The 22,887-nt window shown below is 36.8% G+C and overlaps 1 protein-coding gene across 10 annotated transcripts in view; it reads left to right on the plus strand.

The window, feature by feature from the left end:
* Nucleotides 1-1,039: 1,039 nt before the first annotated feature.
* The window catches only part of smoc1 (SPARC related modular calcium binding 1), a 53,330-nt gene continuing 31,482 nt past the window's right edge, over nucleotides 1,040-22,887 (plus strand). For 9 of the 10 annotated variants that reach the window (XM_046855653.1, XM_046855655.1, XM_046855652.1 and 6 more), the window contains exons 1-5: nucleotides 1,040-1,374; nucleotides 16,570-16,735; nucleotides 17,443-17,526; nucleotides 20,990-21,102; nucleotides 21,487-21,586. In XM_046855653.1, the coding sequence (XP_046711609.1) occupies nucleotides 1,300-1,374; nucleotides 16,570-16,735; nucleotides 17,443-17,526; nucleotides 20,990-21,102; nucleotides 21,487-21,586 (538 nt within the window). In that variant the 5' untranslated portion in view covers nucleotides 1,040-1,299. The remainder of the gene's footprint in view (nucleotides 1,375-16,569; nucleotides 16,736-17,442; nucleotides 17,527-20,989; nucleotides 21,103-21,486; nucleotides 21,587-22,887) is intronic. The other variant, XM_046855656.1, reaches the window with a different exon arrangement.

Here is a 22,887-nt window from a genome sequence, read left to right on the forward strand (position 1 = left end):
CACACACACACACACACACACACACACACAGGGAACATACAGGTAAAATAAAAATTTAAAGGTACAACATTGTAAGTAACATTTTTCCCATTGTTCAAAAGTTTTTTTTTTTTTTGCATAATTAGCATGAAGAGATTTTCATATTTTGCATATTCATATTAAAGTTGGCTTTGTATTTGATTTGATCCATTCATTCATTTATTTATTCATTCATTAATTTTGTCATTCCTATATTTTAGGAACATGATCATATTCAGGTTTGTCTATATGGTCAACCAAATTCTAACACACTGTACAATTGTTTTGCTTATTTAATACAATATATACAATGATACAAATAAATATTGATCAAATATATTTATACATATATATATATATATATATATATATATATATATATATATATATATATATATATATATATATATATATATATATATTATATACACAGGAACTACATTATACATACGACGGAAACCCAGAAAAAATGCCAGCAACACTGTGCTCGAAATCAAGCAGTATGAGGGCATGCTGTATTACAACAATAACCAACAACATGGTGGCAAATCTGAATATTTTCTCTCATACCATAGCGAGTTATTTTGTTTACAATTATTGTAAATAATGTAATAATAAGTCACGTCGTACTTTTAAATGTTGTGTAATACCCAAGAAACTGTCCTAATGACATATCAGCTATAAAAGCACATCCAAAGACTCTTTCTTAAAGTCGATAAGACAAAAAAACGTGTTAAAATGTTCAACATATATTATAAATATAATATATATTATAAAATATATTTCATCTATCTATCTATCTATCTATCTATCTATCTATCTATCTATCTATCTATCTATCTATCTATCTATCTATCTATCTATCTATCTATCTATCTATCTATCTATCATCTATCTATGCCCATTACAGGTAAAATATCTAAAGCGTGGTTGGTTCATTATTGGACAGTTCTAATGTCCATCATCCCCGTTAGTCCCGCCTCCTGGGTTTTTAAATGAGCGCCAAAAGAGAAAGTGAGCGGATTCAACCTGTAGCTGCCGCAGGAGGAGCGCGCGCGCGTCCCGGAGGATAAAAGCAGGTTGCTATGGCGATCACCGGTCATTGAACGAGCGCGAGCGCCGTGTAAACCCGCACCTTCATACACACCTTAAGAAGACAGACACCGGTGGCCGAGGAGAACAAAAAGTGGACCAGAAGAGGACTTTTTTTTTTGGGTGGGGAATTTCTGCTCAGTAACTGTTTGACTCGTCCGTAAGAGTGAGTGTTGGGCTTTCGGAACCATGTTTCCTCCTCACTGGGTTCTTCTGTGTTCTCTGACCCTGTTCGTGCCGCCGCAGAGATCCAACGGTCAGCGGGTGAGTGAGAAAAAGCACGCGCGCTCACGCACGCACGGCCCCGCACGCGCGCTCACACTTTTGTCTTAGTCCTGGTAAGGACTCTCCGATATAGTCCTTATTAATTATAACTGTTTAATTAAATGTTTGCTGATGATTGATTCATTAATGATAACACCTGAATCAAACCACTTTAATCCCAGTAACCAAAAAGATCTATCTATCTATCTATCTGTCTGTCTGTCTGTCTGTCTGTTTAGTTATTTATCTATCTGTCTGTCTGTCTGTCTGTCTGTCTGTCTGTCTGTCTGTTTAGTTATCTATCTATCTATCTATCTATCTATCTATCTATCTGTCTGTCTGTCTGTCTGTCTGTCTGTCTCTGTCTGTCTGTCTGTCTGTCTGTTTAGTTATCTATCTATCTGTCTGTCTGTCTGTTTAGTTGTCTATCTATCTGTCTGTCTGTATGTCTGTCTGTCTGTCTGTCTGCCTGTCTGTCTGTCTGTCTGTCTGTCTGTCTGTCACCTTGTTAGTCCTCACCAATCTGTAGAAACACATAAGCTGTCAGCGTCACAGCACACACACATTTTCACTATAGGATTAATCATCTACAAGTATTTCTACATCCATTGCACCTTAATCATCATTTATTTGCTTTAATTTATCCAACAAATAGTCACATGCATGCACCTGAACGAGTCACATGACTTTCCGACCTGTCTCACATACCTGAAAGCCACGAAATCTGTTTCTTCTCTTTGTACTTTAAACATCTGCCGGTTTGGTGCGAAGAAAATTCAATGCATGGGATGAATATCTCAGTTTTCAACAGCTCTAAGGATGCACGAAGTACAATGAATGGACATTTGGTGTCACCCTTTGAGTCTGTCGAGATTTTTTATTCTCATTTCTCAGGGAGTTTTTCCTCACCTCTGGCTTGCTCATTAGGGATACATTTATAAGTGATAAACTTATAGACAGTGAACGTATACATTCTTATACATATAAGTTCATAACATATATATATATACGTTACTTCAGAATCCACCTATCTGTTTAAAGCCGCTTTTGGATATTGTTAAAATTGCAATGCAAATAAAACTGAACTGAATTAAAGTTCTCTTTTGAGTTTTGAAGTTTCCTTCCTCATACCATTTCCTTACCACTGTCGCCACTGTCTCGCTCATTAGGGATGAACTTATAAGGGATAATCGTATAGATATATAAGAAACCTCTTAATTGAGAATTTGTAACCTCGTTATCTTTGTAAAGCTGCTTTGGGATCATGTAACTCGTTACAAGCCCTATACAAATAAAACCGAATTGAATTAAACCGAATATAAAGCCGGTGTTATTTTATATAGTATGAATCATGAAGAATGTTCTCATCCTATTTATGAACTCATTTTCAATAAAATACTGACATCCGAGCTCTGAGTATCTGTAGACAATACATGATGTTCTTTTGACACTTTAAAAAAATCAAACTATCAAATACATATACGACGACTGCACATATTCGGACATTTGTTAATCCTATATTTACACGCGCGATCAGAGTTGCATCAAAACTCGTGGTTTGCTCAGCATGACTGAGACAGGATGAAACACAACATTCTGGGTTTTGTGCAAGCACTCAAGTAGGATGTGGTGTCACTGGGATTTTTTTGATAGCAGCCCGAAAAACCTCCAAAAACCAAACCACCATTTCTTTGAAAGAGATCTGACCTCTGACTCTCCACACACCACAGAGAAAATATAGACAACACTACAATATCCATATGAGATGGTGCACACCGAGACTCGACCTATTCTAGGCATTTATACTGATTACTAAACATGCATAACACTGACACAGGAACAAACCAGGCTGGATTTATTTATTGATGCTGCACGGTCCAGCTGTGTATAGATGATTCCACATTGTCCATCGGGTTTCCGGTGATACTTCACTGAACCCATTGCCCTTTTGTGGTATATGTCTATTGCTCCCCTTGCACCCCTCTGGGTTGTAAGAAAGAAGCGAGCGGTTGCTTTCTTGGCTCTGCAATTTTTTTTTTTACAATTTTAACAAAGGCAACATTGTGGATTTCTTTTTCTCACAGCTGAATCAGTTTGTGTGTGTGTGTGTGTGTGTGTGTGTGTGTGTGTGTGTGGGGATGTCCTGAATGGTAGCACAATATAGCTGTATTTAAAAGCAATACTTTTCCTTCGTTCAGCTTTTGTTTTCCATTTATTTGTCAGGCCGTCATTTTCACAAGTGAGAAAGACTGAGTCATGGCGATGAGCTTTATTCTTTCCTCGCTCACTTTCTCTTCGCTCTCTCTTTCTCGCTCTCTCTTTTTTTTTTGTGTGTACTCCCCTTTTATACTCTGGTCTGAATCAATGATATGACACTGGCCAGACAAAACTCTACAATGTGCCCCAGTTACAGCATTTTTTCCATCTGCGAGAGGAAAGGAAACCTCAAGTACCTGACGGGCCAGCGTTTTAGGCCCAAGAATGATTTGGCAAGATTGGCTTTTTCAGATAATGTCTGTTTAATGAGCCACAGAGACCACAGAGAATGAGTGAATGTGTGCGAAAGAGAGGCAGAAAAAGCCAGAAAACGTAGGATGAGAGCAAAAGAGAGGTTGGCGGGATGTCAGACTGGGGACTGTCATAAATGTGGCCTGAGGGTGTGTTGACTCATAGACGAATCAGTGACAAAGCAATGCATTGCCATATATATATATATATATATATATATATATATATATATATATATATATATATATATATAAAGAAGGTTAATTCATGTGAAAGCATCTGTTCAGCTTAAATGCTGATGAAAACATAGGGAACGTCTAATTTGGAACGTTCAATTTAGCAGTTTTAATCGATATATTTTTTAAGGTTTCGGGGCACCAAAGCATTTTATTCACTTGTGAAAGAGTCTGTTCATCTTGGTATTTTATGAAGCAAAAACAACAGTATTGCATCAGGAGCAATTTCAAGATAATGAATTGCTTAAGTTTCCAGCACAAGAATCTTTTCTTACTTTTCTTTTCTCGATTTAACACTGAAAAAGATATTTCTATTCACACTTGACAGTTACTGGGCTTCCCGAGACAAGATGACTCTTTTAACAGGTGGTGTCTGTGTGTGTGTGTGTGTGTGTGTGTGTGTGTGTGTGTGTGTGTGTGTGTGTTCTATAAGAGAAAAAAAGAAAAAGTCGGCAATACTAAACAAATCCTCCCTCTCGTGCCTGAGAGGTTTTTGAAAAACACCCCGGTGTAATCATTACTGGAGGTCAAAGGGGTTATGATATAAAAAAAAAGCTGGAGTTTTAATAAACGCTTAAAAAAACCCTCTCCTCCCCTTCGTGCCTCATTAGAGCAAACTTATCTGACGGTTGTGAGAACGGAAAGCTTTATGGGGAGTTATGAGCGCCGTGCTGGAAGGTGCATTCAAGCCAATAAACGGATTCTGCATATCCGGTTGACAGAAAGTCAAATTCCAATCAACTTCCTGTCCACCGGAGGAAATGTACAGTGAGATTTCTGCATGTAATCAGAACTGAGGGCCTTAGGTCTAGGGCATACACGTTTTCATACCACTGTGAAGATAGAGGTTAAAAAAAATTCTGTTTTTCAACATCTAGTTTGATATCATCCACTTGAAGTGTATAAATGCCAAAGGAAAACTGTTTATTTCACAATTGGACAAACATGACCCTTGTATCGCTCTCGTAAAAGAGTCAAAAAGAGAAAAGGGTCTGTCATGCCCTTTATAACTCTGAAATCTTTCAGTAATCAGAACACCAAAGAACTCTCACTATATGACATAAATGAAGAGTAAATGATAATTGAACATCTTGTTTCTCTTTTTCAAAAGCGCAACATAGTATGTGTGATTTATTGGATAGCGTAAGGGTTAAATGTCCAATAGCAACATGTGTTCTCTGTTATGCTTTTAGCCCCAAGAGATGTTTCTCAACACTACCTTGGGAAGCACCCAGCTGTAAAATGAATAAAATGCTAATAAAAAAACAAGATCTACAGTATTTGTGTTGGACAAGGTGCATGCATCTGAAAAATCAATCAGAGAAAAGAGAGTACAGTAAAAGGAATACAGATCTAAGATCTGACGTTTCATCCGTGTTTAAACCTGTATATTTTACAGTCCTAATATGAATACTGCCATGTACAGTATCATTAAATAGAATCTAAACAAATCAGATCTGCTCAAGGGCTGGGATTTGAACTCATCACCTACCGATCAGAAGTCCATCATCCTCACCTAGTTGTCATTAATTAGGCCTGGACAGTGTGTTAAAACAATAAAATGAAAATAAAAAAATAACCGAAACAGAAGGCTAAGTAAGATTTTGCAGGTAACTATGCAAGTCAGCGAAGGACAATTACACTGTCAGAAAGAAGAGTCAATCGTCAACTACATTTCTGGCATTTCGGAGACGCCTTTATCAAAATCGATTTACAATTGTCTTATTCATATTCTAAGCACATGAGGGTTAAAAGCCTTGCTCAGGGGACCAGCACTGGCAACTTGGGCTTCGAACTCACAACCTTCAGATCAGAAGTCCAATATCTTAACCACTACCACTAAATGAACACAGATTAGTTTAATGTCATTGAGACCGATTATAACCCAGAGTGATGGAGCAAAGGTCAAGTAACTGTCAAAGCCACAAATGCTGAAGAACCAAATTGAATGAAACATCTTCTATAATCATTAGGACTATAGGATCATTGGTCTACAGGGATGCGACCTGGGTGGCTTGTATTTCATTAGAATTTGAAATCACATGAGCCAATGTTTTATTTACAATAGAACGTAGAGAACATAACAAATGTTGAAATTGAGACATTTTACACTTTTATGCACAAAATGAGCTCATTTCAAATTTGATGGCATGGGGCAACAAAGGGAAGAACAAGAAGAGTTGGTGAAACTCTGCCCATCTTTATTTCTGTGAGACTCTATCTCTCTAACATACTGTACACGATTTATACCCATTCATCTTACTGACCTATTGTCAATTAGCCAAATTAGTTTAATTGTTTCATTTTAATATCACTTATGTTTTTCCAGACTTTGGTCCCCTGTTCCAACTTTATTGAGACGTGTTGCAGCCATCAAATTACAAACTACCTTATTTTTTTCCTTAAAATTGTACATTTCCTCAGTTAAAAATGTATATATTTGATATGTTTTGTTGTGAATAAAATAGGGTTTATGAGATTTGCAAATCATTGTATTCTGATTTTAAATGACATTTTATACAGTGTCCCAAACCTTTTGGAATTGGGGGTTTATATCCAAAACTAATATATAAGGCAAGACATGCTGTTTAAGACACCAATTCAAGTAGTACCATTTGTTTGTGCTGATCTCTGTACCAAATATTATACAATCAGTTCACTATGAATATCCAATAGCTTAAAAACAAACCCTATGAAAAGTATTAACAAACCATTTACCACTTATTAGTCGAAGTGTCCAAGGTTAAAGTAAAAAAATTAGGAAAACACAAAATGGTCAAATATGAAGCTTTTAGTGGTTATTTTCTGACTAGTGATTTGTTTTTAGGAGCATTAAAACCCTAATCGTTTTCATTTGACCTTGCTTGCATTTGGTGCTTTTTCCAAAGAAGTACAGTGTATGTTAATGTTTCTCAGTATGTTAGTTTTGTTTGTGGAGGGCAGTTGGCCACTTGTACCTTTGGCTTACCTCAGCTTTTTTCAGTTCTGTCCTCGACTTAAAAACCCCATGAAGTCATTTCGCAGAAGTTTTTTAATATAGGCTCTAAAATAAAGCAGTTCATTTAGTTCAATTATCTTACAAATGTCCTGTTTTTCTGAAAATAACTGACACATTCACCAAAAACATTTTTGATCATCAATCACAAGCCTATTTTGCTGTGTGACCGGTCCTACACCACACAAGTTGTTTCTTTCCCTCTTTGTTTGTATGTGTGTGTTTGTGTGTGTGTGTGTGGGTGTGTGTGAGTGATTTGCGCTCTCTCTTGTTCTTGTATTTGGCCATTTGGCCCAAACCGTAACTGTTGGTTCCTGTAACAGCTCTGTGCTTGGATCGAATTCTGTTTCACTTGGACATCAGATACATAGACTTACCAAATAAATAAATGTAAAGTTTAATATAACTTTCCTGGTGACACGATTTTGAAAAGAGAATTTGAAAACACCGTCATGCATGTCAAACTAAATACAATAGAGAAAAAATGACATCCTAGCATGAGGAATGATCCAAAATACTATCAAATACATCTATTATTCCTTATAAGATTATAACGAACCAAATATACAAGTTTTTACATTATTTTACATATTAAAATATTTTTAGTTTATTGTTATTTTTTTTCCCCGTAATTTTGAATAATGTTGTTTTTAGAAAACAACAAATTTAGCTGTTTTTAAACTAAGAAAATTTAAAGCTTGTGATTAGTAAAAGCATTAAAAAATATTATTCAAATGGAATAATGTTTTTGTAATAATCTCATAATGAAAAATAAAGAAATATATATTTGCCCACATTTAAGATTTATGTATATATTTATTTATTTATTTATTTTTTCAAATCTTTTTCTTTTTTTTTTTTTCATTTTTTTACAGTGAAGCTCTGTTCATGAATAAAATTGAGCAAGACCATCTGGGCGTTTGGCTGTACTACAGTGAAATACAATGATATGTTTAAGAATAAACACTGTAGACCAAAGATTCTACTATGATTTCATCTTGGTAGTATAATTGAATTCTGGCCACCGGATTAAAAAAAAGCTCCACCAGACCAGATTCACAATTGCGATATATGCCCAAATACGTTCTGTTTCAGCATGTCAAACTTTCCATGACAAAACCTCTGAATAATTCATTGTATTTATTTATTTTTTTCTTGTTTTCAAATCTTACTTAAAAGAACGGTATGGATAGCAGACTTGATCCTCAGGCCTTTGCAAAGCGATTGATGTTTTCCATCAATCTGGTTCACGCTGCTTTAAGGGGCGGTCGCACGTTCGTTTTAAGCACCTATTAAAGATCGCTGAGGTTGGAGGCTGGGTAATAAAATTCAAAAAAGAAAAGAAAAAAAAAGGTGTAAATTACCGATGAGCTCAGATGCCGCGTGTGCAGCATACCTGTGCTAGTGCATCACCAGAAAGCCTTGTAAAGCTCCATGATGAACCAATGCAGACAAGTGTGTGCCAAGAGTGCATTCTCAGTGCCTTACAGATCCAGAGTCTGGTCCCTGTACCTTTCCCAGCTCTCTTTTAATTAGCTCAACATCACGACCCACACAGGCAGCAAATGTACAATGTGTGTGTATTAGAGACAGAGAGACCGAGACAGAGAGACACTGAGCATGTCCAGTATTACATTTTACAGCATGCTTTTAACAGTGTCTTTTCTTTGTGTGACATGCTGACACTTACTACCAACAGACAGAAGGCAGACAGCTCAGTTGGGCAGAGTCTTTGAAAGAAAGTGAGAGACTGAAAGATACAGAAAGTGTGTAAGTGTGTGTGTGTGTGTGTGTGTGTGTGTGTGTGTGTGTGTGTGTGTGTGTGTGTGTGTGAGAGCGAGCGAGAGAGGATAGAAGGCTGGCTGTGTACTCGACACACAATGAAAGACAGCTGGGATTTGGATCAGGGAGGCTTTCTGACACAGAGAATGTGTTCTGGGTCAGTGGTAAGGCATTTCGCTATGGAGAGATAGCAGTGGGTATCAGACGAGTGATATGGCACACTGTGGGAAACGCCGGCGAGATTGCCAGCCTCCCAGAGCCTTCAATTACAACAGGATAAAGCAACCCTTTTTTTTTCCCTCCCCTGAGAAGTGTATCGCTGGAAAATCTTTTTTTTTTTTTCTTCCTACATGTTTGTTATTTGCTAAACCTCATTGCCCTTCATGAAACGTGACAAGATATAGAAGGATGAACCTGATTTCAACGTATTTATAGGAATTATAAGGAAAAAGAGTGATGGAGTTTATATGAACGAAGCCACGTCTGAGAACGTTCTACAACCGACTCTGAAGCGAGCGTCATCTGCTAACCTGAATCTACATTTTTCATACAAATCTGAATTCTTTCCTCATCGTCAGTCACTTTTCTTTTTCGGTTCTTCGGGAATAAACATAAAATAAACATAAACGATTTGTGTGGGATTTATACCATATGCTTACACTAATATCACACACTACAGTAAATACGCAAGCATGTCCGTTTCCTTGATCTTGAAGCCCCTTATCTCTGCATCTCTTGATCCCCTGACCCCATTTAAGTAAAATTACAAATTCTTAAAAATGATGGGCTTTAATGGCTTTTTCAGGGTCACTAATTTAGATCGGATATAAGATCAAGCATGTGTTAATTATTTCTGCCATGTGTACATGGATTACAAAAGCCTAACCAAAGTCATGTATTATAAAATTTACAATTTATTGTGCCATAAGTAGTCAGAACTGACTGATGAACCGGCAAATAGAGTCAGTCTTTATTACTGTTTTGCTCCCAGTGGGGAAAAACTTAAAAAGCAGCTACATGATCAAGTCTTATGAGTAATGATTTTAGATCATTGGATTGTTTTTTGTCCAAGATAAGATGAGCAACTTGTAAACTTGATCCTAATATTTATGGACAATAAAAATGTGGTGTTTAATCAGACTTGTGTGTAAGTCCTGCATATAGAGAATGAGCTCCACGTAAACCTTGGTTCTCTTTTGAGACCGATTCTGTTGCAAAGGCGCTTTTTTAGTACTAGCTGGTCACCTGCCAATTCTCATGCCCTCTCATACGACAGCTACCAAATGATAAGGGAGATCGCTAACCCGTACTTCCTCCAAGACCGTCATTTTCCGCCATAACGGAGATCGTTATTCTCAAAACCCTTTCCTTTGCTGTCTTTGTCTATCATCACACTTCAGAGGCTTTGTGTGTTGCTCAATACTTTCCCATATTCCTTTTCTCTCAGTTGGCCTGAGTCCTTCCTGTATCCTGGGTGGCCTCATCATTTTCAAGATTTCTATTGTTTCCGAGTTAAATTAACAAGGCCTGGGTGTAACCAGGGTGGTGTGAATGAACAGGATGCATGTATGTCTCAGTTCTGTGCCCTAAAAGACCTTGTAACGGGAATTGAAAAGCAAAAATGAAGTCAGATGTGTAGATGATAAAAGTATGACACTGAGTATATGATGTAGGAAGATTATTTATTTAACATATGACAGGGATTTAAAGTAAATATACTGTATATAAAAAAATTTAATATTAATGTAGGTTCCAATTATATTATTATTATTTTTGTTTGTTTAATTAATGCATTCTTTTTTTTCCTAATCAAACAAGTAAATTGTATCACTTCAAGGAGGCCTCACTCACAAGCTAGTTGGTATCTAGTTGCATATTTAGTTTATATATGTGCAGAAAAGGAGGAATAAACAAAGAAAGAATGCTTAAGCACTCTTAAAGCAAAGCAATAAATCAACAAAAATGATTTTTCTTTTATTTATCTTTTTTATTTTTTGTTTCTGTGTGTAGAAGAAAAAAACAGAGGAATATGACATTTAAATAAATGAACAAGGAACATCATATTGTGAACATTACAGTACACTGTATTCTGTGTAATAACCTGATGTTATACATAGTCCAATTTTTCTACTACCGGTATACTGGCTTTAAAAAAATCTGAACTCACACTTAGCACTGATCATCGCTTTGTTCCTTTTGTCTCCCTCACTTGATGTTTTCTCATCGTTTCTTTTTTGAAGTTCCACTTTGGCTGATAATCATTAGCAAGCCCATCAGAATCATTTTTTATGGTAGTCTTCTACCACTCAGGCCAGAACTTAAAGTTTTTAAATCCAAAAATAATATTGCAAGCATTTCAAGCACATTATCAAAATGTGTAGCCTGCAGTTGAATGTAATTAAGAGGATGGTTTCCCAGAAGGAAATTAGAGCTTAAAAAAAAAAAAAAGCTTGCCGTGCTCTTCTCATCGCTTTCAGGTTGACGATTGAAAAAAAAAAAGCATCGCCTCCCTGCTTCCATCATAAATGTGTGGTTACTACGTAGGTAAATATGCTATAAATATTTTCACTTGCAGCGAAAAGGTTTTATGTTTTGTTGTAATACCATCCAGAATGTAATCTTATCCAGCAGGAGTAAAATCCATAGTTAATTTTATGGTCGCACAACTACATCACGAGAGCTTGTAAAGCGGAGTCGGAGTGTTTGCAGAAGGAACCCTTTTTCAAATTTCTGGAGAGATTTGTTTTCAAATTCTGTTTTCAACTATGGGGTCATAATCAGATTGAATTATGTATTTAGAACATGAAGTACAGTACGGTAGTGTATAACATTTGAATGTGGTATGTTTATTATTAATTTACTAAACTTATGACTTGTAGACAGATTCAAGCGTATTTATTCATTTATTATTACAATAACATCCACTCTTCTGGGAAGGCTTTCCGCTAGATTTTGGAGCGTATTTGAGGAAATTTGTGCTTGTGACACATTATAAAGTGAAATCAGATTATGACGGTTCTGGTTTATACCAGAGGGGTTCAGTGGGGTTAAAGTTAGTCTCAGGGATGAACCATAGGTGAACCATATCTCCATGAACAGCAGCATTGTCATGTCTGAAAAATGTTTAGGCCTCTTAGTTTCAGTGTGATTGGACTTTTTACAAAGACATACTGTGCATTACGGTGCTATTGACATTGTTTTCGGTGTTTGAGGAAGGTTTACGTACATACGAACATAGATACAGGTACAACAGCATTATTATCATTGCATGGTGCAGTTACTCAGCAATTCCATTTAGTATCTACCACAAAAGCAAATAGTAGCATTGTGCAAATTATCAACATGTAGTGAATATGTAAATATTGTACGTGTACAGTAAAATAAATAAATAACAAGGCTATGTTCAGTAGCTACTGAGTAAATAACAGTAGCATTATACAGTCGAATGTCTACAGGCTTTGGGCCATTATAATAAATCCAGAAAAACTAATTATTAATTAATTTACTTGAAAGTTTAGCTTGTTTTTTCTCTGCTTATAGCCTAAAATAATGGGATTTTTACTATGGCTCTGACTTGTGATCAGAAAGTCTGCTAATTTATTTATTTTTGACTCAACGGAGACATTAAAGTCTCAACGATTGACTTAGAACATTAAAAAAGTCAATTTATTAGGCTTTGTGGCATGAAAATGCTGATCACACATGTTGTTATTACTGAATTAATTGTCACGGTTTTTATCATCGTACCACAATCATTCTATCTGATTTTGTATATTACAATCACCATGTGTTTTTTTTTTCCCTCAAGTCATTGGTTTGTTGCGCCATGGTGTTCCCCTGTTCTATGTTAAATTCCTGAATAGTTTTTATGTTTATACCCTGTTGTTTCTTTGTCAATATGTGTGTTTATATTGTTCATTTCATTGTTCATTGTTTATTATAGTTAAGATGTTTTTTCCTGGTCGTCCTGACTTCAGTGTGTGTTGGGCTGCATGGTGTTGGCCACTTAAATTCTTAACCCTGCTATGGACTTTGGCATTGATTTTTGGATTTGCTTTTTATAAAGCAAACATTGAGTTTATTTGTGTCCTACCTTCACTAACCACATATTACAGTAGCAAAGTGCACCAAATGGACCAAGGTATTGGGACACCTGACTTTCCAGCCTTATGTGGTTCTTCCCCAAACTACCACAAAGTCGGACGCATTCAATTTCCAATTTCAAACGAGGAGACCTAAACCTGTTCCAGTGTGACTTACATGGTTTGGAGTGGAAGATCTTGAGTGGCCTGCTATAGAGCTCTAACCTTAACCCTACCACTTTTGGGACTACACCCCAGGCCTCCCCAACCTACATCAGTACCTGACACTACTACACCCCTTAAGAATGAATGAGTGAGCAAAAATCTTCACAAGCTTGCTTTATAAACTAGTGCAGGGGTCACCAACCTTTTTGAGACTGAGAGCTACTTCTTGGGTACCAATTAATTAAATTAATTTAATAATTAATTAAAGGGCTACCAGTTTGATACACACTTCTGAAATAACAAATTTGCTCAATTTACCTTTATTCATATATTATTAATAATAATTAATGATATTCGTCTATGTGAAGACACTGATTATGATAATGATTTCTCACAATAATTATCAACAATGATTTAACAAGGTAGGAAACAGATAGATGCAGCTCACTGGTACGTGGCGCTATGGTGAGCTATTTTTTAGAAAAACCATGTTGGTGACCCCTGATTTAGTGGAACATCTTCCCAGAATAGTGTAGGTTATTATAACTGCAAATGGGGATCAAATGTGGAATTGGATTTTTAAAAAGCACAAACAAAACATGATCAGGTGTCCACAATATTTTGTCCATAAACTGTATATTTTCCTGTAATGGTCCAACATTTATTTACTCAAATTTGTTTGGATTCTGTTTATCGAAACCTAGGTGTTAGTTTGCTGTCTATTTAATGTTTTCCAAAAAGTCATGAAAATCTGACAAAATCTCTGATTTGAATAACTCCATATGGTAAGTTTTTGCTTTGTGCAAGTGGAAAATTGTATCACATGAATATCTTCTGATTATTATTTACGTTAAGGGCCTGAATGAACATTTTAAATTTCAGACCGGACACAGTATATTGCTTCAGATTTATTGAACTGTTTCAAACATGCTGCAAATCATAGTTACAGTATATAATCATGGAGCCTTTTGTTATATCATGGTTTACTAATATTCTGTGTATTTTGAGGTCAATACAAGTTAATGATATTCGGGTGAGTGCAGTGTTTTATATTTCCGATTGTTCAAAGCAGGTACCTTTTACTTTGATGACAGCTTTGCACACTCTTGGCATTCTCGTAGTCAGCCTCATTAGGTAGTTACCTAAAATGGCTTTTCAACCATCTTGAGTTTCCAGAGGTTCACAGAGGTGTTGAGTGCTTGTTGGCCACCTTTCGTTCAGTCTCTGACCCAACTCATCCCAATCCACCGAAAATGGGGAATTGTGGATGCCAGGTCATTTGATGCAGCACTTCATCATTCTCCTTCTAAAACGTATAGCTCCTGCTTAACACAGAGGTGTGTTTAGAGTCATTGTCCTGTTGAAAACAAATCTAAGTACATGAACTGCAAACCAAATGGGATGTCATTTCGCCTCAAAATTCAGTCGTAGCCATGCTGGTTAAGTGTGCATTCAATTTTGACTAAAACAGTGTTTACCAGCAAAGAGGTAGCTTTTGGTTTTCCTTCCTGGAATTGTTTACAGTAATGATGGACTGTCTTTTCTCTTTCCTTAAATAAAGTGTTTCTCACCATAATATGGATTTGTACAGTTTAAGTAGCAGTAATAATGCTTCTGACTCTGTACTTTCCTTTGCACAGACAAATGATGGTTATAAAGCACTTTAAAAGGCAAAACACAACTTTCACAATTATTTAATTCACAGTTGTACCTTTTAAAAAAATATTACAGGTACAACTGTGAATTAAATAATATATAAAATAATATTTTATAATATTTTTTCTAAAAATAAAATAGCATAAATCAATTTAATGCAATACACATTTTATTAAATTGATTAAATTAGATAATCAATGAATTTGCACAAATTAAATACATTTAATATTTTAGTTCTACTAGTTAAAAGCAGGAGAAATGGGCAAGCGTAAGGAGTTTGACAAGTCCCAAATGGTGACGGCTAGACGACTGAAATCAGAGCAACTGCAGCTCGTGTGGGACGTTACCGGACTGCAGTAGTCAGAATCGATCAAAAATGGTCGTTATAGGCGACCGATGCTCATTGATGCATGTGGGGAGCGAAGGCTGGCTCTGATCCAACAGACGAGCTCCTGTAGCTCAAATTACTGAAGTAGTTTTTTAGATATAAAACATTTTATTGGATATTTCTATATTTGCAGATGTTTGCATCCTCCTATGCAATCCTCCTGCTGGTGCCTTTCAAACGACCTCAAGAATTATTTTACAACGTGTGATTTTGTCTGAGACGGCAGAATAGGGCTGGAAATCATACAAGGAATAATTCATCATTCGGCCGTTTTAAAGTACGTTATTTCGTAACGACATTGAATTATCCAAACAGTACATTGAAACCAACAGAAGAGGTATGCAGTTACACGAGTGACGAACGTAAACTTAGATCCACCAAAGGCTTAACCAATTTGCTTTTACATTTGGAGGATTAGTGACTAAGTGCATTTCTGCTGAGAAACGGTCAGCTGTTTTTAATCTAGCGCCATTTCTTAGTGTAACCTAACTCTCCTGCTGATCGACCGACCACTGGACAGCAATACAGCACAAATGAATCGGGTGTTAAGCAGACTACAGTGTGTTTCTAGAGCAATATCTCATTCCTCGCATGACATTAAGTATTTATTCGCCTGGCTTTTTTTGTGCTGGAGTCGCCAACACCAAATCGTGAAACTGTTTGAATGTTTGAGGGAACTGTGGGGAGATGAATAATGTGTGGTCATTACTGTCAGAACAACAGGCCTAACTGTGTCTAATTTAGCGCAAAGGGAAACGCCATTATCGTTGTCCGCTGCATGATTTACAGCCTCTATTCTGCGCGGTTATGCTCAGCTGGGGAAAATTTCATGAATGTTAAGACTGTGAATCTGTGAAACACATGACGCTGCAACTGTATTTATCTACACGGCACGAATAGATCCATCTGACTGCTTATTAAATCTTTAGTTTTGTTTGGATAACATTTAGTACATCAGCAGTAATAGCACTTTGAGCAACTTGGATTCAGCTTTTCCAGACACATGATTCATGTAAATGGTAGCAGCACAGATGGGATCAGAGTGCTTTTCTTCTTTTAGTGGTAAAACTCTGTTAAATCTTTAAAACTCCTTTTCAAAGGAGTAAAAAAAGACTGATGAGAAAACGGCAATAACGGACTTGTCTCTCAGACATTCCATAACATTAAATAATGCTCTATTGTGATAAAAATAGGACGTGTCTTTAAGAAATAGTGAGAATATTATTATTTAAATCACTGCAAATTATGTGGAATTAGAGGACCAAAGCATGCTGTCAATATTGGTTTATAACAATGTGCCATTTATTTGGAGATTTAACCAACTGTACCATACATCGTGCTTTTTGTATATGTGTGTGTGTGTGTGTGTGTGTGTGTGTGTAGTGGTTGATTGGGGATAGAGACAGTCACTGCCCAATAAGCTGCTCAAAAAGTCAAACCAAACCAGTGTGTGGCTCAGATGGACGGAGTTACGATACGGCCTGTGAGCTACAGAGGGCAAAATGCAAGGATCGTACACTGACGTTAGCCAACAGGGGCCGGTGCAAAGGTGAGTAACCACACACAGGTTTATTTTTCACCTTTACTTCTTTGGGCCTGTTTTATTTTAGTGTTGTTGAAGTTTGAAGTTTGAAGTTGAAGTTTATTACTAATATAATAATAATAATAATAATAATAATAATAATAATATTAATAATAATAATAATAATAATAATAATAATAAGTATTAGAACTGTTTAAGAACAGTATGATATTATCGTAGTAATTTTCAATTTCACATATTTAAATAGACAGTTAGATTGTCACAAAATTTAGTTATTTAGTTTAGTTTGTTAAAATGTAGTCCCATGGTGGTCTAGTGGTTAGGATGCGGCGCTCTCACCGCTGCGGCCCGGGTTTGATTCCCGATCAGGGAACCAACCCCAGCCATTAGGGTTGCACAAGCCTTAGTGCCGGTCCCAAGCCCGTATAAATGGGGAGGGTTGCGTTAGGAAGGCCATCCAGCGTAAAAACATGTGGCAAATCAAACATGCGGGTGATCCGTTGTAGCGACCCCTAATGGAAGAAGCCGAAAGAAAGTTTAGTGAAAATGTAGTGAATTATAAACAGCACTTAGTGCATACGAATCAGTTCATTGTTTCAGACTATATATACTTTTATCGACTGTTAGACCTGCGTGTCACAAATGGGCAAGAACAAATGAAGATCTTCGACTTAATAAATAATGGGCTCCCATGTTCTTCTCTTCCATTTCAGGTAAGCTATATGGGCGGATTGATCAGCCACCCATGCTTACTGCTCCCACGCTGGCTTCAGAAGGTAAAGAGCTAGAAATCAAAGGTAACACAAAACTGTCGCTCAATACCCAGAAAATGTACTTGTGCAAGGATTGTCATAAAACTGTCACACAAAACCATTTCACAAATAAGTCACTAGAACTAAACTGTATCAGATTTTTAGACTTTACAAGACAGGTGTCCAGCTGTATGAATTAGATTAGAGTGCTGAGTGTGGAGTTTTCACGACATGCCCATTGGTATGCGTTACAATGTTCACAGACCATGTTCACACTCAGGGAAGGCAGGAACATGGCATCTACTCATAGCACTTTATTTCAAAGGGTGTTTAATGGCGTTAAGGGTGAAGAATAAACTAGGAGTTACACTGCACGGACAAAAGGTTTTTTCGACAACGGACCATAAGATTTATATGCGCATTTTGAGCATCCCATTCACATTTAGCCCCCATTTGCTCTTATAAAGCCCCCAAAGTTTTAAAAATTGATGTTAAGAGACTTGTGCTCATTCAGCCACATAGGCTTTAGTATACTCAGGTACTGAGGTGTTCAGTTGCATTGCGTTTGGTGCTCTACAGCAGGCCACTCGAGATCTTTCACTCCAAACCCATGTACCCCATATCTTTATGTGCGCAGGATATTGATGTAGCTAATAATCTGGAAAGGTTCAGGACCGATGGCTTTGCTCTTTTTATGTTTCTAAGTACAGTAATACGACAAGCTTCTTCCATCTTTTTCTATCTCATCATATGGCCACTGATTATGTCTATTATAATTTTTTACTAGATTTTTCCTGAATATAAAGTGTCCACTACACAATATGCAGCCATGCAAAGTATTGAAGAATTCATAAGGATTTCCAACAAGTGGCAAGAAATGTCCTGCTTAAACGACAAGCTTTATTAGTAAGACTGAGACTAGAAACAGGCCATTCTTAGATATGGAATTTCTTCTGTTTGGTCTCTTGGTGGTTTGTGAAATTTTTTTCCCCTTATTTATTTCTATGTTTCAGATTTCATTGTTGTTCACCAGTGTCATTTGATTTTCAGATCCTTGACAGACATGTTGCTCTAAAGTTCATTTTTCTGTCAGCGACTATAAGTCATGCAGGCCCTGAGGTAGCAAAGCAGCCAGGATGAGGTTTTGGTGTTGGTGTACAAAGTTTTGCATTCTCCAAACAAAACACTGTTTGTATTTACCCAAAAGTTTTACTTTTGTGTCGTCTGTCCACAACCGGTTGTTTGAGTAGTGTACCACTTGAGATTTATTTTTTTTAGCACACTTGACAAAGGCAGTGAAGATTTATTGAGACAACAATAGTTTCTTTAGTGACTGTCTTTTGAATGCAAATATTATGGTTGCAACACATCCCCTTGTCACGTTATTCTAGTGCATTGTTTTGCAACGCAAGTAGAATGCGTGCACTTCCAGCATTCTTGGATGCATAAGGGTTATAAAACTTTCCAGTCTTACAGATGCAGGAAAGTTTTTATTGATCAGCTCCTATTTTTGAGGAACAGGTAACCAGTATTTTAGAAGTCAGACAAGGCCAAACACACACCTGAATCGACTTAGCCAATTAGAATTGTCTGGTGCCTTAGTCTAACTACTTTCCTCTCATTACGCCAAGGAATCACATGTTCTTTTCATTAATTATTTTTATTGTTCAAACCATTTCTACTATAAAATATTGTATAATGCGCATGCTTTAGGCAACTCCATTACCAACGTGAGTAATATGAACCATTTCCAAAGCTTGAGAAAAGAAAGGTCAGACCAACATAAGCTTGTGGAGGCTTTTAACAAAATTCGACAAAATTGTGAAATCTGCTGCAAACAGGTGTTGCCTGTTACATTTCTCAACGTTTTGCCGTTTGCCAGGGTCCGAATTCATTGCCAAGCTGTAAACTATCAATATTGGCATGAAAAAAAAGTCACAGTATGATAAGAGTCTGATTATAAGCGCATGTTTTCTTTGTTTTCTAGGGCCAGGGTTGCCATATCTGTACTAAAGTTGGTGTATTAAAAATGTGAAGTTATTGCTTTTTGTATTTTTTTGTACATCTAAATTAGTTTTGAAGAATAACATTTTATCGGTAGTGCAAAAGCACGTATGCTCTCTGCCAAAAGTGCATACCTGGCAACTTTTTGTTTATAATTTTGTTCATTTAAGCTGAGTAAACGTGCAAAATTGCTTGCTGCTAGTTGTCAACAGTTTCTCAATACTGTTTTTGCTGCATTTGAATGAGGGAAGAAAGTGCACTTTGTGTTCTGGTTTGCTGTGATAATAAAATTATGATAATAAAATTTTGGCAGACACCCTCGTCCAGAGCAATTTACAATGATTTCATTTATACAACTGAGCAGGTGAGGGTCAAGAGCCCTGCTGAAGAGATCAGCAGAGGCAGTTTTAGTGATGCTGAGATTTGAACTCACAACCTCCTGGTCAGAAATCCCTACATAACACACAATTTCTTTTTTTTTCCACACAGAGTGATGTAATTATAACTAAAATTAACAGTAAACCCAGAGGGACTCGACCTTAGCAAGCAATTTAGGCTTTTTTTATAGCTTTTAACGTGCATAACCCTGTATGTCAATATATGCCTACCAATTATGTAAGCACGTACAAAACCCAAACAGAGACGTGTTTGTTTAACAGGAAAATTACTTGCCATTACAGTGCTTGACTGCAAGCATTCCAGTACTGTGATCCAAGCTTTAAGCATTGTTTATTTGTATAATATTACCCAACACTATCCAGTTCCTTTTTTTATAGCTTACTTAATGGCACATATGTTTACACTGGTCTTTCCAATTTAAAACCTTTGACATATTTTTGATAAAAAATTTGCCATATTTTTATTTTGACTGACCAGATTTTTCATGATAGTCAATTTATTATCCAATCCTGGAGAAGTAAAATACCACTTTACTTCTCCAAGCATGCTAACATGAATGCTGACAGATTTGCAGACACCTGGTCCATGAGTATGGTATGCGGAATTTGCTTTTTGAGGACCGCATTCCACATTAAGCCCCAATTTGCTCTTATAATTCCACTCTTCTGGGAAGATGTTTCACTAGATTTTGGAGTGTGCTCAGCCCAGCCACAAGGGTGTTAATAAAGTCAGGTACTGATGAAGGTGAGGTGAGGAGGCCTGGGGTGCAGGTAGTGTTCCAATTCATTCCAAAGGTGTTCAGTAAGGTTGAGATCACAGCTTTGTAGCAGGCCACTCAAGATCTTCCTCTCCAAACCATGCGAACTAGATCTTCATGGAGCTCGTTTTGTGCATTGCCATGCTGGAACTGGTTTGGGTTTCCAAGTTCAAGTGAATGCAAAATATTATTATACCGCATTCAAAGACATTTGTGTGCAAGTTGTGAAATTATAAATGAAGATGTTTGAAAGTTGAAAGTATTCCAGTGTTCCAGATAAAGATATCATACTTATAAAAGTTTTCTATTATGTATGAAATCTTAAGTCCATCTGTGTATCTGTTTCAGATTCAGGGCAGTCAAAGTGCCTTGTGGAGAGGAGCCAGGCTCTGGAGCAAGCCAAGATGCCACAGGAGTCCATCTTTATCCCGCAGTGCAATGAAGATGGAACGTTTGCCCAGGTGTGTCAGAGCTCTGGATCACCATGCCCTATACATTACATCTGCCACTCCTAAAAACAAACGTACGGCTCCTCTGGGACTCACACGGCACCTCGAACCTTGAACGACTCCAAAGGACTCATTGCGTCCCTGCATTTCTCATCAGTAGCAGAATTTTTGGAAGAGGTTTAAAAAAAAAGTGTACATTAACTCACTTTAGGGACCTGCTTTACTGACGTGTTCCAGTCATGTCTTCATTTGTCACAGAGAGCCTGCCAAATCCAGACTAGCTGTCCATGAAGAGAAGTTATTGCTAAAGCTTACTCTTCAATCTGTCTGTCTAGTGAACATCTTAAAGATTTAGTAGTTTTTGAAAGAATTAAAGAATTTTTTTTTTTTTTTTAGGTTCAGTGTCACACACTTACAGGATACTGCTGGTGTGTAACCGCAGACGGAAAACCAGTCAGTGGGTCCTCAGTGCAAAACAAAACTCCGGTGTGCACAGGTACTCCAGTGGGTGATTGTGTGTGTGTGTGTGTGTGTGTGTGTGTGTGTGTGTGTGTGTGTGTGATGGGTGAGTGGAAAAGCAGCTCAATGATCTATGGGTCAAAAATGTGCCACAACTACAGTTTTTTTTTTTTCTTTTTCAAAGCTGTCTCAATCCAAAAAATCTCTATAGTCAATACAAACACCAGAGTATTCTATTATGTATATATATAACTTAAGTTAAGGGAAAATAAAGCCTATTCATCCTTCATAATATAAATTCTTATACTTAATATTATTTAATTCTAAAAAAAATATAGTCGGTGATATAAACATAAATTGAGGTTCGCTCTGAATAAGTGCCCGTTTCAACACGAAATTTTTCTTCTTTCCAGAAGATTTTGGGAGAAGAACAATGAGCTGTTTTGTCTGTTTTTTTCTTTTACACTATAACATCGACTCACAAGGCCACTTGGAAAGTACCACTTTCATATAATGAAGGCACAGACAGATGCAATTGCAATTTGGCCAGTTTTCACTGAAAGGCTTACAAACTAATCCAGAGCGTACTCCAAATATCAAAGTCCAAGTCAGGCACAACATCAGGCGGTCAGCAAACAATGTATACAAAGTAATCCAGAGACAAGTAGCCACAAAGCACAGAGCACCGAGCAAAAGATCAGACTAGAGAAGCAAGCACGAGAACAAGGCTTAGTATAGACTCAATTCAAACAGCGCGGATCAGTGCTGTTTGTGTTGAACAAATATCATTGTTCTTATGGATTCATGTCCTTAATATTAAAAGTGGTGTGTGTATAAGTGACAAATTGTGTCTTATTAGAAGCTGGGTGATTGTGAGTGTGTGTTTTGCCAGTTGTAGTTCGTGTAAGCCATGTCTATCAACCATGTGGGATGAATCAAGTGTTTTTCATAGACCTGGCAACAACCATGTCACCCCCTAAAATATATCAAGTAACATATTTTTTAAATAAATTGTTATGTCTTTAATGCATTTATGGTATTAGCTGGGATGATAGGTAACAGGTATTTTTGATCAGATTGACACGATTTGATCATCTGAGACAAATTCTGGAAATCCTAAAAGATTCCTGTTTCTTGGTCTTTGATTGATGGTTGACATGTTATATAATATACAGAAGCGCCTCAGCTGATGATGCAGTTTGCATGAACTTCAAAACCACCGATGGGAAAAATGTCAAAACAAGTGATGTGGACAGTATAACCAGAAGAGAAACTTATTGAGTTATGGAGGAAAAAATGAGTGTTTTAATTATCAAGTCATATCTTGATCAAAATGAA

The sequence above is a fragment of the Silurus meridionalis genome, chromosome 8 (assembly GCF_014805685.1).
Source record: "Silurus meridionalis isolate SWU-2019-XX chromosome 8, ASM1480568v1, whole genome shotgun sequence".
Taxonomy (NCBI): domain Eukaryota; kingdom Metazoa; phylum Chordata; class Actinopteri; order Siluriformes; family Siluridae; genus Silurus; species Silurus meridionalis.